Below are 14,056 nucleotides of genomic sequence, written 5' to 3' on the forward strand. Positions count from 1 at the left end.
TGGGGCAGCAACTGGAACTCCAAGTGGTTCTCAAAGTGTGGCCCCCCGGCCAGCATCCTCAGCATCACCTGGAAACTTGCCAAGAATGCCAATCCTTGGCCCCACCCGAGACCTCAGGACCCCAAACTCCAGAGGTGTGGGAGCAGGGGGCTGTGTTTTAACAAGCCCTGTGGGTGATTCCGATGCACACATTGAGAACGGCTGCTCTGGAGTTTATAAGGCAGTGGGTCCTGATCTAGGGTTCCTAGGAGTTCAGAAGGGAGTGATGGTTTCTAGGGGTGATGGTCAATATTTCAGAAAGCTGAAGGAGAAGGGTGTGTTGCCCAGAGGAAAAGCCTGCCCAAGCAAATGGAACTATCACTTTTCACTGCTGCAGCCTAGACTCACAGCACCTTGGTTCAGTAATGGGTGTCCTCATGGAAATCATTGGTTGGTAAGTTTATGTGACAGTAATTAATCAAAGACAGACATAAGGGTTAATCATTCATGTATGTAGAGTTCTTTGGGAGGAAGATGAAATGAATTCAAACATTTGATCTATGGTAGGGATAGGTTTGCTAAAAGAAGTTTGGATGACTAAATTATTGGAAACCATCAATTTAGGCTCTATTGGGGCTTTGCATCTATTTTTGATGTGGCTTTGAACAAGTTTATGGTCTTCCTGTGCTCTCAGTTTCCCATTTATAAAATGGGTCTAAATAATGTTCTCTTTGTCTCACTCTTAAAGACAAATTAGATCATGAGTATTTTTATTCCAAGTAGCTGTGTGTTATCACTATGCCATGCAGAAATGATAACACTTTGGAAATTATAGGCTCTCTTTAGTTTGGCAATATTGCCAATCCAGTACCCAAATGAGAGTCTCAGGGGTCTTACCAATGTAGCTTTGCTATACTTAAGACCTGGCTTGAGCACCTGGACAAGTTGACGGAGCATAGGTGGAAATTTTGGAATTTGTCAGGAGAAGGGTACAAAGACAAATTCAAACTTTGCCAGTAACTACTGGTTTACTTATTTCTAAGGATCAAGAAACTGGAAAATTGAAGGAAAAGGAGGGTGGGGGGCAGAAGGGATTTAGGATTGTTTACCCAAATGGGGTGGCCACGAAAATCCAGGGTGCCTTTTCCTATCTCTGCATTTGAGATGTTAGAAAGAAGGGAAGAGGCAGACAGACTGAAACCCTTGTGCCGTGTTCTGCTCAAACAGCCAACAGTGTGTGGTAGGTGCCGTGGGGATAAGCCAAGTCAAATGGATGCACTGAGAAAAGGAAGAAAGGCTTTGCCCACTCAACGTCTCAGAACTATCAGGAAGCTGCATGTGGTGCGGGCACAGGGACTGCCCAGTCATCCTTCTTGCTATGCAGGAGGAGTATCACAGAACTCAGGGATTTACCAAGGCTTTGCAGTAAGTATGTGGCTGCTGTGGCTTGGATTAGTCTGCAAAACAAATAAAGGCAGCACCATTCATAGACAGCTCATCGCATCTTTAAATTCATTTACATTGACCAGATCACGGAGCCAAGCTGCCCAGACATCTCGCTCTGAGCAGCGGCGGCTTGCTCGGAGTCTCCGTGGAGCGTCACAGCCGCTCTGGGCCCCAGCCCTCCACCATCCATCTCAGTTCTCTCATCTCCTTCTCTGTGTTCCAGGACAGTCAACTAAATGTTCTCTCCTCTCTCCCCGGGATTCACATAGATTAGCTCCACTTTTATAGCAGCGGGAAAGAGAAAGAGAAAGTAATTGATTTCCTTCAATCCTCCCAGATACCCACTCCCATGTGGTGACGTAATGTTGTCCAATATTGTTAATGGGGACAATTAAGTAGGGGTGATTTGGGGCCCCTTCTAGATTGTAAGCACTTAGAAACACAACTTATGTCGGACTCTTCTGGGCTCCACAGGGCCTTCCTCACAGCAGATAGTCAAAATATTTACAGACTTGGTTTTGATCCTTGAGAGCACCTAATCCATATAGCTGATCACCCTTCTGCACCAAGGCTTCAGAAATGGTTGGAATAAAATTGTGTCATCTAAGATTCTACCCAGGACAGCAATGCTCAAGAAAAAAATAAATTGTAGCTAAGATAATGTGCACAAGAGATGATGCACAGGTCGATAGGTCTACAAGGGAAGGAGGTGGGCTCTGTCCTACAGCCAAGAGGTAGAGAACCTTGAGTCCTCTTGCAGCCCTGGGCCCGAACGGGAAGTGCAGTGGAGCCATCCCCTGTGAGTTCTAGTTGATAGTGACAAAGTCAGCAACTTGCAATCTCCATCTTGAGATGCAAAGATAAGATTTTGGAGATACATCTAAACAATAAATTCTTAAATATTTCTAAGTTAACTTCAAGAAGATTATTTCACTAAGATGTTATGACTATTCTGCAAGTGTGAATTCCACAACTGAATATTTAATGTAAAAGCAATCTTAGGATCTGGCTTAGGTCCATGCTCCCGGCCTGAGAACCCTTTTCCTGCTGTTTAAAGTTATTCTAGGGGCTCAGCGCTGGCCTCAGAACCCTGCCCTGCTTCACGGAAACTCAAGGAACAATGCCTTTAAATCCGTTCAAAGCACCTGAAAGGGAAAACCCTAACCCTATAATGCCCACAAGTAAGAAATCCGTAAATGCTTAAAGAAGTGATTAAGGGGGATCACACAAGAGGATTTGTTTCTAATTGATGTGGACTCTATGTACTCCTAGGCAAACTCAAACCCTGCAAGACGCATGGCCAAGGACAAGGGAAAAATAAATTAAATCCATTTGGACTAGTCTCACTAGTCAACTGAAAATTACACATGGTCTGGTTCATTGGAGCCAGGAGGGGAGAAGCCTTACAATGTAACCGTCAGTTTGGCATGGAGTTGAAGTGAGACCTGCTACAGCTAAGGCAGTGGAATTTTTCACTCTGTCTTGGTCACGGGGAGGCAGAGATGATGATGTAGACCCTGGAGCCATTTCAAAAACCACCAGTTTGTCCTTGTCATATATACAGCCTCTGCCCCCAAATTTATACACACACTGTGAATAATTATAAAGGCAGTGTTTATTAAAATACATTTCATTTTCAAAATTGAGCTACCAGCTGTTAAAGTGTGTATACATTTGGGGGATATATAGTATATATATGCAAGTATATATATAGAGGCCCCTACGCTTGATAGTAGACACTTAAATGCTCTAAAAGCTCAAGTGATTCCTTTTGAATAGTTAAAAACAAAGCCTCGTGTAGGGGTCAGAAGACACAGGTTCTGGCCTCAGTTCTGCCACAGTACACAATAAGAGGGGTGCATTCTTCCACTGGACAAGCCCTTGAGATGTAACCTAATGTCAAACTCAAGACTCATTCTGCCAAAGGGTAGCAGACGTTTCTGTTGAGCAGCTAAAAGCAGTAGTGCCATATAATAACAACGTAGAATGATTAATTCATTTGGTCATCAGCTTTCCACTTAGGCAATTTGTGATGTTTTAAAATTGGGGGAAGATTGCAAATATTTAAATCTTTACTGATAAAGTAAAATTTTTATTAATAATTTTATTGTGCATGCACTTCAATTCTCACAATTCAAATTTGCAGAAATTAGAACCACTCTGGGACTGGATTTTGGGACATTTGAAAAATTTCTTAGGCCTCCTCAACCTCAGTTTTATGAATATTAAAGACAATGGGATGTGGACTAGGTCAGGGGTTTTAAACTGTTCTGAAGAGGATCAGCTCCCTGGGGAGGATGACCAGGGTGTCTAGAAGGGAAGGGGACGGCCGAGTAAATGGGGCACGGTGTTTCAGCCAGCACATACATACACAATTAAAAAAATTGGAGATCATAGAAACAGATAATCTCTAGGGATTATCAGCTTTTCTTCCCTCCATTCTCCCCCTTTCCTCCCACCTTTACTTTTTTGTTCTGTTTCAAAAATTCAAAGAAAATAATGAAGAAATAAACACCCTCTTGTGAGCGTAAGGAGTTCCACCTTGAACTATACCATGTGTATTTCTCCTCACTCTCTCCTAACATCTTGAGTTTCCCTGAGGACTGTCTTGCCCCCTGGTGTGCCCTGTGTGCCTGGCACAGCATCCTGCATCACTCATTAGAAATGTGTTGAATTCGATTAGATCGAAAAGCCCCTGGGACTGTGGGTCCTCTTTCCTTCACCCCACGGGTGGCTCACACACCTGCCCTCAGGTGCCTGAGTAAGTACACTGCATTAGATGGCAGTTTAATCTCCAGGTGGGCGGAAGAGGTGGGCCCTCTCCTCCCGGGCCCCAATCTCTGGGCAGGTGAAGATTCCTCCCGCCTGGGGTAGCTTTCTGAGAAGACCCAAGTGCTGATGGTTTCTCCGGGCTGGGCCTGCAGTGTGTGCCTGCTGTGGGATGGGCATTGTCCACAGAGAATCCACACCCTTGGAAAGCAGGGTGGAGAGGAGGTGGCTGAAGACTAAGGAAAACGATGATGTTGCATTAACCTTCCTCATTTTGCTGAATTAAAAAGAAAACCATTTCTTTACTCATAGGACACATTCCAGTAATTATCTTAACGATGCGACGGACTACGGGCGCAACATTTCTGTCACACAGCATTTCGTAAATTTGTACACTATCTGATTCTGGACATCCTGGAGGACAATATGCTCTATCCATCCCCATTGGACCCTACTATAGTAATGACATTTGCTCTTCCCAATTTACATACAGGCAGTATTTAAAAATGTAATATAGATGCCAAACCGGTTTGGCTCAGTGGATAGAGCATCAGCCTGCGGACTGAAGGGTCCCAGGTTAGATTCCGGTCAAGGGCATGTACCTTGGTTGCAGGCACATCCCCAGTAGGGGGCATGCAGGAGGCAGCTGATCGATCTCTCTCATCGATGTTTCTAACTATCCCTCTCCCTTCTTCTCTATAAAAAAATCAATAAAATATTTTTAAAAAAGAAAAACAAAATTTAAAAAAATGTAATATAGGGTTTTTATTGATTCCCAGATATTTAATCCTATTAACCTAAAAAAAAAACAAAAAAAGAGAGTTTCTTCTCATCCAAATGCGAGCTGTGAGACCCTGGCTCAGGGTTCAGCACATGGGTGGATCTATCAATCACTGTGGACAGCTGGAGCTGACCAATGGTGCGGGGTCCCTCCACTCCAGTGAGGGGAAGATTATTTCAACATGATTCAAATCAGTGGCTCCTCTTAGATTCAAGGGCCCCTGCTATATGTAGCCTGTGGTCCGCTGAAAGGATCCTGGGGGACCTACACTTGTTTACAGTCTTAGGGAATAATTCTTTGAGATAATATGAAACAAATGAGCTTCTATACATTAGAGGCAGGATTCCTGGAAAGACAGGCCTAGTCAGCTGTGAGTGACGCTGGATTCGATGGCTCTGACCTAAAGTCCACAGGCCTTTGGTCTCTCCTGTCTTGAGCAGGCCCACAGGCGGTCTGGCTGACGCACAGGCCACACTCAGATTTGCTCCTTTAGTTTCTCATCACAATTGTACATGTTGTCTAAGCAGCTTTTAAATGGGAGGCCGAGCTGTTTCTTTTGTGTTCAGAAAACTTCTAAAAATCTTGTTCTACTATAAGCTCACCTGCTGTTTACTGTTGGTGGGGTTTAGCCATCAACAAAGAGCTACGTTTGAAACACAAAGGAAAAGGCCTGGGAAACTCTTAGTTCTGCTTTGGCTCTGAATCACAGAAATATACTTGCACATTACAGACCTTCATCATAGGGCTCTGGTACTACTGACTGCCGCTCACTTCATTCAGGACAAACTTCCACAATTTTCAACTCAACTCTGAAGTACTAGTCATGCTGGGGCCTGGGTTTCTGCAAGAGTCGTTATAAATCTCAATTTTTAAATTCGTTGGGGCCGGAAGTTAGAAACTATGACCTAAAGAAGCTTAAACTGTGATTTCCTTCATCCAGGGCACCCTTTCTGCCATTTCTATAGAAAACCAAAATTGGCTCTAATTGCAACATTGGTAGAAAATTTCAACTATGTTTTCTAAGAGATGAAAATCCTTTTTCTTTGACCTAAATCATGACCAACCATTCAATATTATACTACTTATGCTAGACGGGTATGGCTACTCAGTAATTCAGAAAGAAAGCTCTTAACAACATTCAATTAATTGTGGATAAAAGTATCCCAAACAGACCTGAACCCGAAGAGGTGAGGAAAAGATGATGTAATTAATGCTTCTGGGAGAATAGCGATCATACCCGCTTGTAATAGTAAGAAAAGGGTGAGGGATGCCCTTAGTGAATTGTGTTTACCCTAAAACCAAAACCACCGCCATAACATTTTAGGGAACCACCCACCTTGTGGGTGAGTAGCATTTGGGGCAAAGCATCCAAAGTCTGGATTTCTGATGATTCAGATTCTACAAAGATCCATGGGCTTAGACTACATGCCTCTGAGGTGCTTTCCAGCTCCCACATCCCGTGGTCCCCTGGTAGTAAGTACATCAGTACCCCCGGGGCGCGGCTACTCACGTGGTATGAAGCCCTGGCTAGCCAGTTGCTCCTGGGCCCTTCTCTGCTGAAGTCGTAACTGCAAAACTTAGAAAAGAAGCGTTAGTGTGTGAGTTGGGCCAGTAACCACTTGTATGTACATCACAGCTCTCCTGCCTTGCATAGCTCTTCTCTCTGTTTCTACAACAGTTGTGGAAATGTGTAAGGCACATCAGAGAGAAGGGCAAGAGCCGCTGAGAGGGCTGCAGGGCCTTCCCATAAGTGGGCAACCACCTAGTGGTCGGCAAACTGTGGCTCGGAAGCCACATGCGGCTCTTTGGCCCCTTGAGTGTGGCTCTTCCTAAGCCTTAGGAGGACCCTAATTAAGTTAATAACAATGTACCTAGCTATATAGTTTAAGTTTAAAAAATTTGGCTCTCTGCCAAAACCGGTTTGGCTCAGTGGATAGAGCGTCGGACTGTGGACTGAAGGGTCCCGGGTTCGATTCCGGTCGAGGGCATGTACCTGGGTTGCGGGCACGTCCCCAGTAGGGGGTGTGCAGGAGGCAGCTGATCGATGTTTCTCTCTCATCGATGCTTCTAGCTCTCTATCTCTCTCCCTTCCTCTCTGTAAAAAATCAATAAAATATATTAAAAAAAAATTTGGCTCTCAAAAGAAATTTCAATTGTTGTACTGTTGATATTTGGCTCTGTTGACTAATGAGTTTGCCGACCACTGACCTAAGGTGAGAACACTCATCTCTCTGAAGTGAGAGCTATTTTTACGGCACCATGTGCCCTTCTGTCCCTACTGTGCCACGTGGAGGACAAATACCATCGGATTCCTCTGGGAATTTTCCTATAATTTCAAGAGGAGGAGACAGTAAAGAAAGCATAGGCTTTGGAGTCTCAGTGGGTTAAATTCCACCTCTACCCCTGCGCAGGTGAGGGGCTCAGTCTAACAGGCCTGTTAGTTGGGGTACCAAAGCAAAAGGCCAACCTCTACTGTGCCCTCCCCACCTGAGACCATCAGGTGGGCGCAGCACATATGGCCTCTTGGGCACCACAGGAATCAGCTCTCAGATTGTTGGCAGTAACCAAGAGGGTTTAGGATCCTTCACTGTCATCCTGCGCCTCTCTCCCAACCCCTGGCATCAGATCCAAGCACAGTGTCAGCAACACGTCTTTTCCCTGCAGGCATTGCTCACCTGTGCATCACACAGTCTAACAGGTATCCACAAGGCACATTGCGAGGGCACCATTCAGAATTTCCTAACCTGGGAGGAATGTCAGCACCATGAAAGGCTCCAGACTTGAAGGTTAAAATGTAAACGAATGCAACAGGTCTTTCTCAGAGACAGCAAGAGAGAATTCACTAACTAAAAAGAAACCAAACCACTTCACACACATTATGATGGATACTACATCGAAAAAAGATCAAAGTAAAACTTAGTTCACTAAAATAAACAAAGTCAAACGAATGGCTGAATATCAGGATTAATACAGTTAAAAACGAATTAGTAAGTCAGGATATTGAACTGAGCTGTTCTCTTAGAATGCAACACAGAGGAATAAAGGGGCAGAGAGTAAAATCAATACCTACTCAATGTGAAACATTGCAAAATACAGAGAAGCTCCCAGGAAAAAATGCTTATTGCTGAACTAGAGAGAACTATTATTAACCTGGGATTTGTGTACTTGAGGCCCTTTTCTCTACATGTTTCTATGGAATCATATAAGTTTTCCCTCATTACTGCTTCCACTATTAGGGATATATCACAGACATATTCCCATGTGATTCAATACCTTTCAAAACATACTATTTTGGTGGCTTCCTAGTATTTTATTTTATTTTTTGGTTATTTTACAATTATTAAACCAAATGCCCATTATTGGACATTTAGTTTGTTTCTAATATTTTAGCATGAAAAACAGCAGTGGACATTCTTTGTGGTTAATTCTGGCCCAGTCCTCAACATTACCAACAGATGCCCTCCTCCAAGTGGAATTGTCACACCTGAAGTGTCAGATTGAAGGCCTGTGGTCAGAAGGCAAACAGTTCTCTTCAAGGTTGTTCTGATTATCTTCTCACTGTGAAGTGGCCGGCTGCCCACTACCCTTGGCCTTGCTGCTCTCATAGCCTGAAGGCTGCTGCACTGCTCTCCACTGGTGGCTCGGCTGCTAGTGCAGTGCTGCATGCCTAAGGGAGGGGCCAGTGCAGTGCTGCATGCCTAAGGGAGGGGCCAGAGTGCAGTGCTGCATGCCTAAGGGAGGGGCCAGTGCAGTGCTGCATGCCTAAGGGAGGGGCCAGAATGCAGTGCTGCATGCCTAAGGGAGGGGCCAGAGTGCAGTGCTGCATGCCTAAGGGAGGGGCCAGTGCAGTGCTGCATGCCTAAGGGAGCGGCCAGTGCAGTGCTGCATGCCTAAGGGAGAAGCCAGAGTGCAGTGCTGCATGCCTAAGGGAGGGGCCAGTGCAGTGCTGCATGCCTAAGGGAGGGGCCAGTGCAGTGCTGCATGCCTAAGGGAGGGGCCAGAATGCAGTGCTGCATGCCTAAGGGAGGGGCCAGTGCAGTGGCCATTTGTGTCCCCAAACCCTGTTGGCAAACCTTCACTGATCCATTGTGGCTGAAAATAACTGAGCAGAGGGTTGCTTTTTGGCTCAGGCCTTCCTCCCACCCAGTTCTAACCACCTACAAACGGCAGGTGTTCCTGGAGCTTTCGCTTCACTTCCCTTGAGGCCATCTGGTCATCTCTGGGCAGGGAAGGAACGTGAGTGCTTGGTGCCTTTTCCACGTCATCCCAATATGTTCCCTCATGGACCTGACATTTGGGTGTCAATCTTTGTTAGCTTCTAGAACCAAAAGTTTTTTTTCTAATCCATCTTTCCATTCTTTTGTCAGAGTTTTAAGTCATATGTTTATGCTTGAGTTGCCTCTTTCCTCAGGATTCTGATTTTCTCACTGGCCTGGCTACCCTTGCTCAGTACTACATTAGCTCAGTTATTCTAGACTCGTGGTAGATTTTCATGTCTGGTAGACAGAATCTCATATTAGCCTTTTTTATAGATGCTTCTTGTTTTTTAAAAAATATATTTTTATTGATTTCAGAGAGGAAGAGAAAGGGAGAGAAAGACAGAAATATCAATAATGAGAGATAATCATTGATTGGCTGCCTCCTGCATGCCCCCTCCTGGGGATCAAGCCTACAACCCGGGCATGTGCCCTTGACTGGAATTGAACCGGGGACACTTCAGTCTGCGGGCCAATGCTCTACCCACTGAGCCAAACTGGCTAGGGTTCTATAGATGCTTCTTGACTACTCCAGCCTGCCACCCCCGCCCACCACCCCTCAAAGGAACTCAGGGCCAGCAGAGCAAGTTCCACCACCACCCCAAGCACTACCTCCCATAAGAAGAGGGGATATGTTCCTTTAACAATCATAAGTGTAAACCCCATTAAGTCAGAGAAGCAGCCCCCCACTTACTGATTATTAAAGAGTAAATAGAAACTTCTGGATCAACTATACTGAAGGGCCAGGAACAGGTTCCCTGCATGCAGCTGGGGCTGGCACTGGGTGCCCAACTCAAGAATGGGCGTTAGAATGTCTACATCACTGGGCTGCAACTGGAACGTGCCACTTGCTGGTGCCCAGGAGAGGAAGAGCCACCGAAGTACCAGGGGCAACTGTGCGAGTCTCTAGAGTTTCAGGTTGAGGAGGGGGCAGATATCAGGATTGATGGACATTGTCCCATTTCCTTACCACACAGACAGCCCCTCTGCCACATGCCCGAGGGGATGGCAGACCCTCCTGAGGCAGAAGGAAAGCAGCTTAATGAGGAGAAGGTGCTGGGGATGGACAGTGTAGACCAGCCTTGGGCAAACTACGGCCCGCGGGCCGGATCCGGCCCGTTTGAAATGAATAAAACTATTGAAAAAAAAGACCGTACCCTTTTCTGTAATGATATTTACTTTGAATTTATGTTAGTTCACACAAACACTCCATCCATGCTTTTGTTCCGGCCCTCCGGTCCAGTTTAAGAACCCATTGTGGCCCTCGAGTCAAAAAGTTTGCCCACCCCTGGCGTAGACTCAACTTTGACTCCAAGCTGTATAACCTTCGCAAGCCACCATGTCTATAGTCCTAGCCTTCTCGTCTGCGTAGAGTAATGTTACTATTAATCATAAATCACAGTAACCATTTCACAGGATTATTGGGAACCACTTTCTAAACTATGCAAGGCTAACAAATACCTTTCTATTTTATATCGATAATGGTTGCTTCGGGAGAAAGCCCATCCATTTGATACTGGTTATAGAATCTGAAGAAGAAAAGGGGCTGCAGAGGGAGTAGCAATGTGTAACTTAAAAAGTCATTGCTGCCTTAACCATTAGCCATGGCCAGGACTTCTGTCCCTGGGGGGAGGTGGTGCAAACTGGGGAGGGACCCGTAGGAATCTTGTAGGAAGAGGCACTGAGGGCACAGTGACACGCGGTATGCAGAGTAGGCGGGAAAGGCAGGACAGAAACAGGAGCGGATGGAAGAAGCTGAGTCGGTCACTCATCCGGATGGCGTCTTTCATCTCCGTTCACGTCTTTTACTTCTTCCCTCAGTCTCTGTGGCACTGACGGAGTGGAAAGTGCCAGTCTTTGGGTTACAGGTTTTCATCCAAATCATCTCACTGAAACCTCTCACACGTCCCACAAAGTGTGTGAACTATTAGTCACCTTACAGCTCATCAGGCCCAGAGGGTGTAAATAGCTCACAAGGCCCTAGAGTTAGAAGCGAGGGAAGCGAATTTCAAACCCATGACACTGGACTCTCAAATGCTGCCTCTGGGTGCAAATTCCAAATGGAACTATTTGGATGATGAAAGGGTAGCTTTGGCCATGGCACACCTTGTGTTTGAAAGGAACCCATTTAAGTGTGTGTGGGGGTCCCTTTCATGAAGAATCAGGAGCCACCGGAGCACGAGGAACACTTCAGGCTACCTCCCTCGTAGGTAACTCAATATAAGGGACACTCGGCTCAGCATCACTGCCCACAGTGTCTCCATAGCAACAGCCATGTCGGGTACCATTCTCTTTCTGGCAGCTGGGTGACTGTTAGTAACTGACATAGGTTATAAGCCCAGTCGAGTATCTGGAAAGGAGGAGGCTCTGAATGCTCCCAGGCTCTGACGGTATCACGGGGCTGTTGCCATGGTTTTGGTGAGAAGTATTGCTTTTCTGAGGATTGCAAAACACTTTATGTTCCAAACCCATGCTCGCTCATTCCTGACAGAGTGGAAAATGCGTCTTCTTGGCTGAAATGTTCCTCTTGAGTCCAGCCCAAAGATGACATTTTTAGGAAAGTTTGAGAGGAATCCTGTGGCTGTTACTGAGTCACGATAGAGTGGAAATGGATCTTTTCTATTTAAAGAGTTTGTGCTACTGTTTGAAAATGTCACATTGCTAGGGAACCATGGAAATGGAAAACTTTCCGTTTGCCATCCACAGAGAAAGATCATTCCTGAATGGGAAACAGTGGCGTTGGAGAGAAGTCCTGTTACCTGTCTAACCGAAGCTATAGGTTGATGGAATTTAATTTAAGGTTACTGGTCTGAATAAGCTTCGTTCTCTAAAAGGGGATGGCTCATCGGGAACACAGCACGTGTAGTCTTCGACCTCACTCTGCTCCTACGTAGCTGTTACTTCGGACAGGTCCAGGAGCTCTCGACCTCAGCTTCAATAGAAACCCAAGGGAGAGAGTAGATGAGGTTGATTGGATCAGTATTTCCCAGTTTGCCTGAGAGTCACCTGGGCCCCGAAAACCACCACCATAGTTTGGTCCCTTTCCTAGAGACCACAGTCCAGCCCATCTAGGGCGTATTGAACATATATTTTAACAAACATCCCAGGAAATTGTGAGGGAAATGTAGATTTCAGAAATACAAACAAGCAAGGATATGATGTGCAGAATTGAGACCACATTTTACTACTGTGTTGTACCTTGCTTTTTTTATCGACAATATATTATAACTTTTTGTGTGGGTGTGTATTTGTAGACCCTCATTTTTAATGACTACCAACTATTTCATCCTGTTCCAACATCTTTTTAACTAACCCCCTTTTGCTGTACATTTCATTTCTTGCATCATTTTATATTCCTACTATATGGCATTTCGCTTGACCCTATTACCAGATGATGCTGTTAAAGAAGAAAAAAGCTTTTCTAATTTAATAATAAAGGTATCTCATTGTATTAATCAAAGATGTTTTCATGGATTAATTGACTATCACTATCTTTTTTGTGTGAACTAACTGATGACATTGGTTTGAAAAAAATTTCCATTGAATTTTTTAGTATAGATTTGGGAGAGCTATTTTTATTTGAATTATATTTAGTACAATCATCTATGTTGTAAATACCTTCTCATTTAGTTTGCCATTCAGTGTTGTTTGTGAGAATTTTTGGCACTTAACATTTTTATGTGCAATCCTTTAAAAAATTATTTTATTTCTATCTTTGGTGTATACTTGGAAGACTCTTACCCATATCCAGATTATATATTCATTTAAATGTACTTATTATACTTTTATGTGTTTAGTTTCTTCATTTGACTTTGCAATGCATCTGAAATTAATTTTATTTATAGTATTAGAAAATGCTTTAATTACTTTTTAAAATTCTTGACTAATTATTCTAACAATTTCTATAGCAAATGGATTTTAGATATTATATGACATAAATATATCCTCATAATACTTTGAATCTGTTTTTACTTTTTCTTTAGATTCTGACCTTAATATTTATTTTGTCTAGTGGCAGGCTGGGTTGATACTTGACCTAAATATGTACTTTGTGAGACATGAGAGTCTAATTGGAATACTCTGAACCCCTCAGTTACACAATCTTAGTTACACTCCCCAGACCAAGCCTTCAGGATGATTTCTAAATAATTCCCAAATTTCAAAGGAAAAAAAAGTAGAAAGTAGCTTTTACCCGACAGAGGCAACATGTCAAATTAAGATAGCACTTTGCCCTGGCCGGTGTGGCTCAGTTGGTTAGCGTATCATCCCATACACTGAAAGGCAGTAGGTTTGATTTCTAGTCAGGGTACAGACCTAGGTTTCGGGTTTGATCCCTGGTCAGGGTGCACATGGGAGGCAACTGATCTATGTTTCTTTCATATTGTTGTTTTTCTCTCTCATCTTCTCTCTCTAAAATCAATAATAAACATATCCTTGGGTGAGGGGAGAGAGAGAGAGAGAAAGAGAGAGAGAGAGAGAGAGAGAGAGAGAGAGAGAGAGAGAGAGAGAGAGAAGGGATGATGGCGGAGAAGTAGAAAGAGGAAGTAAAGGGAACGAAACTAGGAAAAATGGTTTAATTTCCTTAGTGTGTGTGTGTGTGTGTGTGTGTGTGTGTGTGTGTGTGTGAATATCTACTCCAGAGACGGCTATTAACTCATATGTATTTAATAGGAGAGAAAAGATGCATTATTCCAGGTCCTCCCCCAGGAGGGAAGCAAGAAATAGGTCAATTGTTCTGGAAAAACTCTGAATTAATAAGGTGACACTTTGGCCCACATCATGAGCTGTCTCCCTGGACCCAGCATGGAGGTGATTATAATTCTAA

At 44.2% G+C, this 14,056-nt stretch overlaps 1 protein-coding gene across 1 annotated transcript in view; it reads right to left on the bottom strand.

Moving 5' to 3' along the window:
* The window catches only part of MYOCD (myocardin), a gene marked incomplete at both ends in the record, with an annotated part of 82,852 nt that overhangs the window by 44,062 nt on the left and 24,734 nt on the right, over nt 1-14,056 (bottom strand). The window contains one exon of the mRNA XM_081109277.1: nt 6,486-6,551. Coding sequence (XP_080965403.1) covers nt 6,486-6,551 — 66 coding nt within the window. The remainder of the gene's footprint in view (nt 1-6,485; nt 6,552-14,056) is intronic.

The sequence above is a fragment of the Myotis nattereri genome (genome assembly GCF_964212035.1).
Source record: "Myotis nattereri genome assembly, chromosome: 16".
NCBI lineage: Eukaryota > Metazoa > Chordata > Mammalia > Chiroptera > Vespertilionidae > Myotis > Myotis nattereri.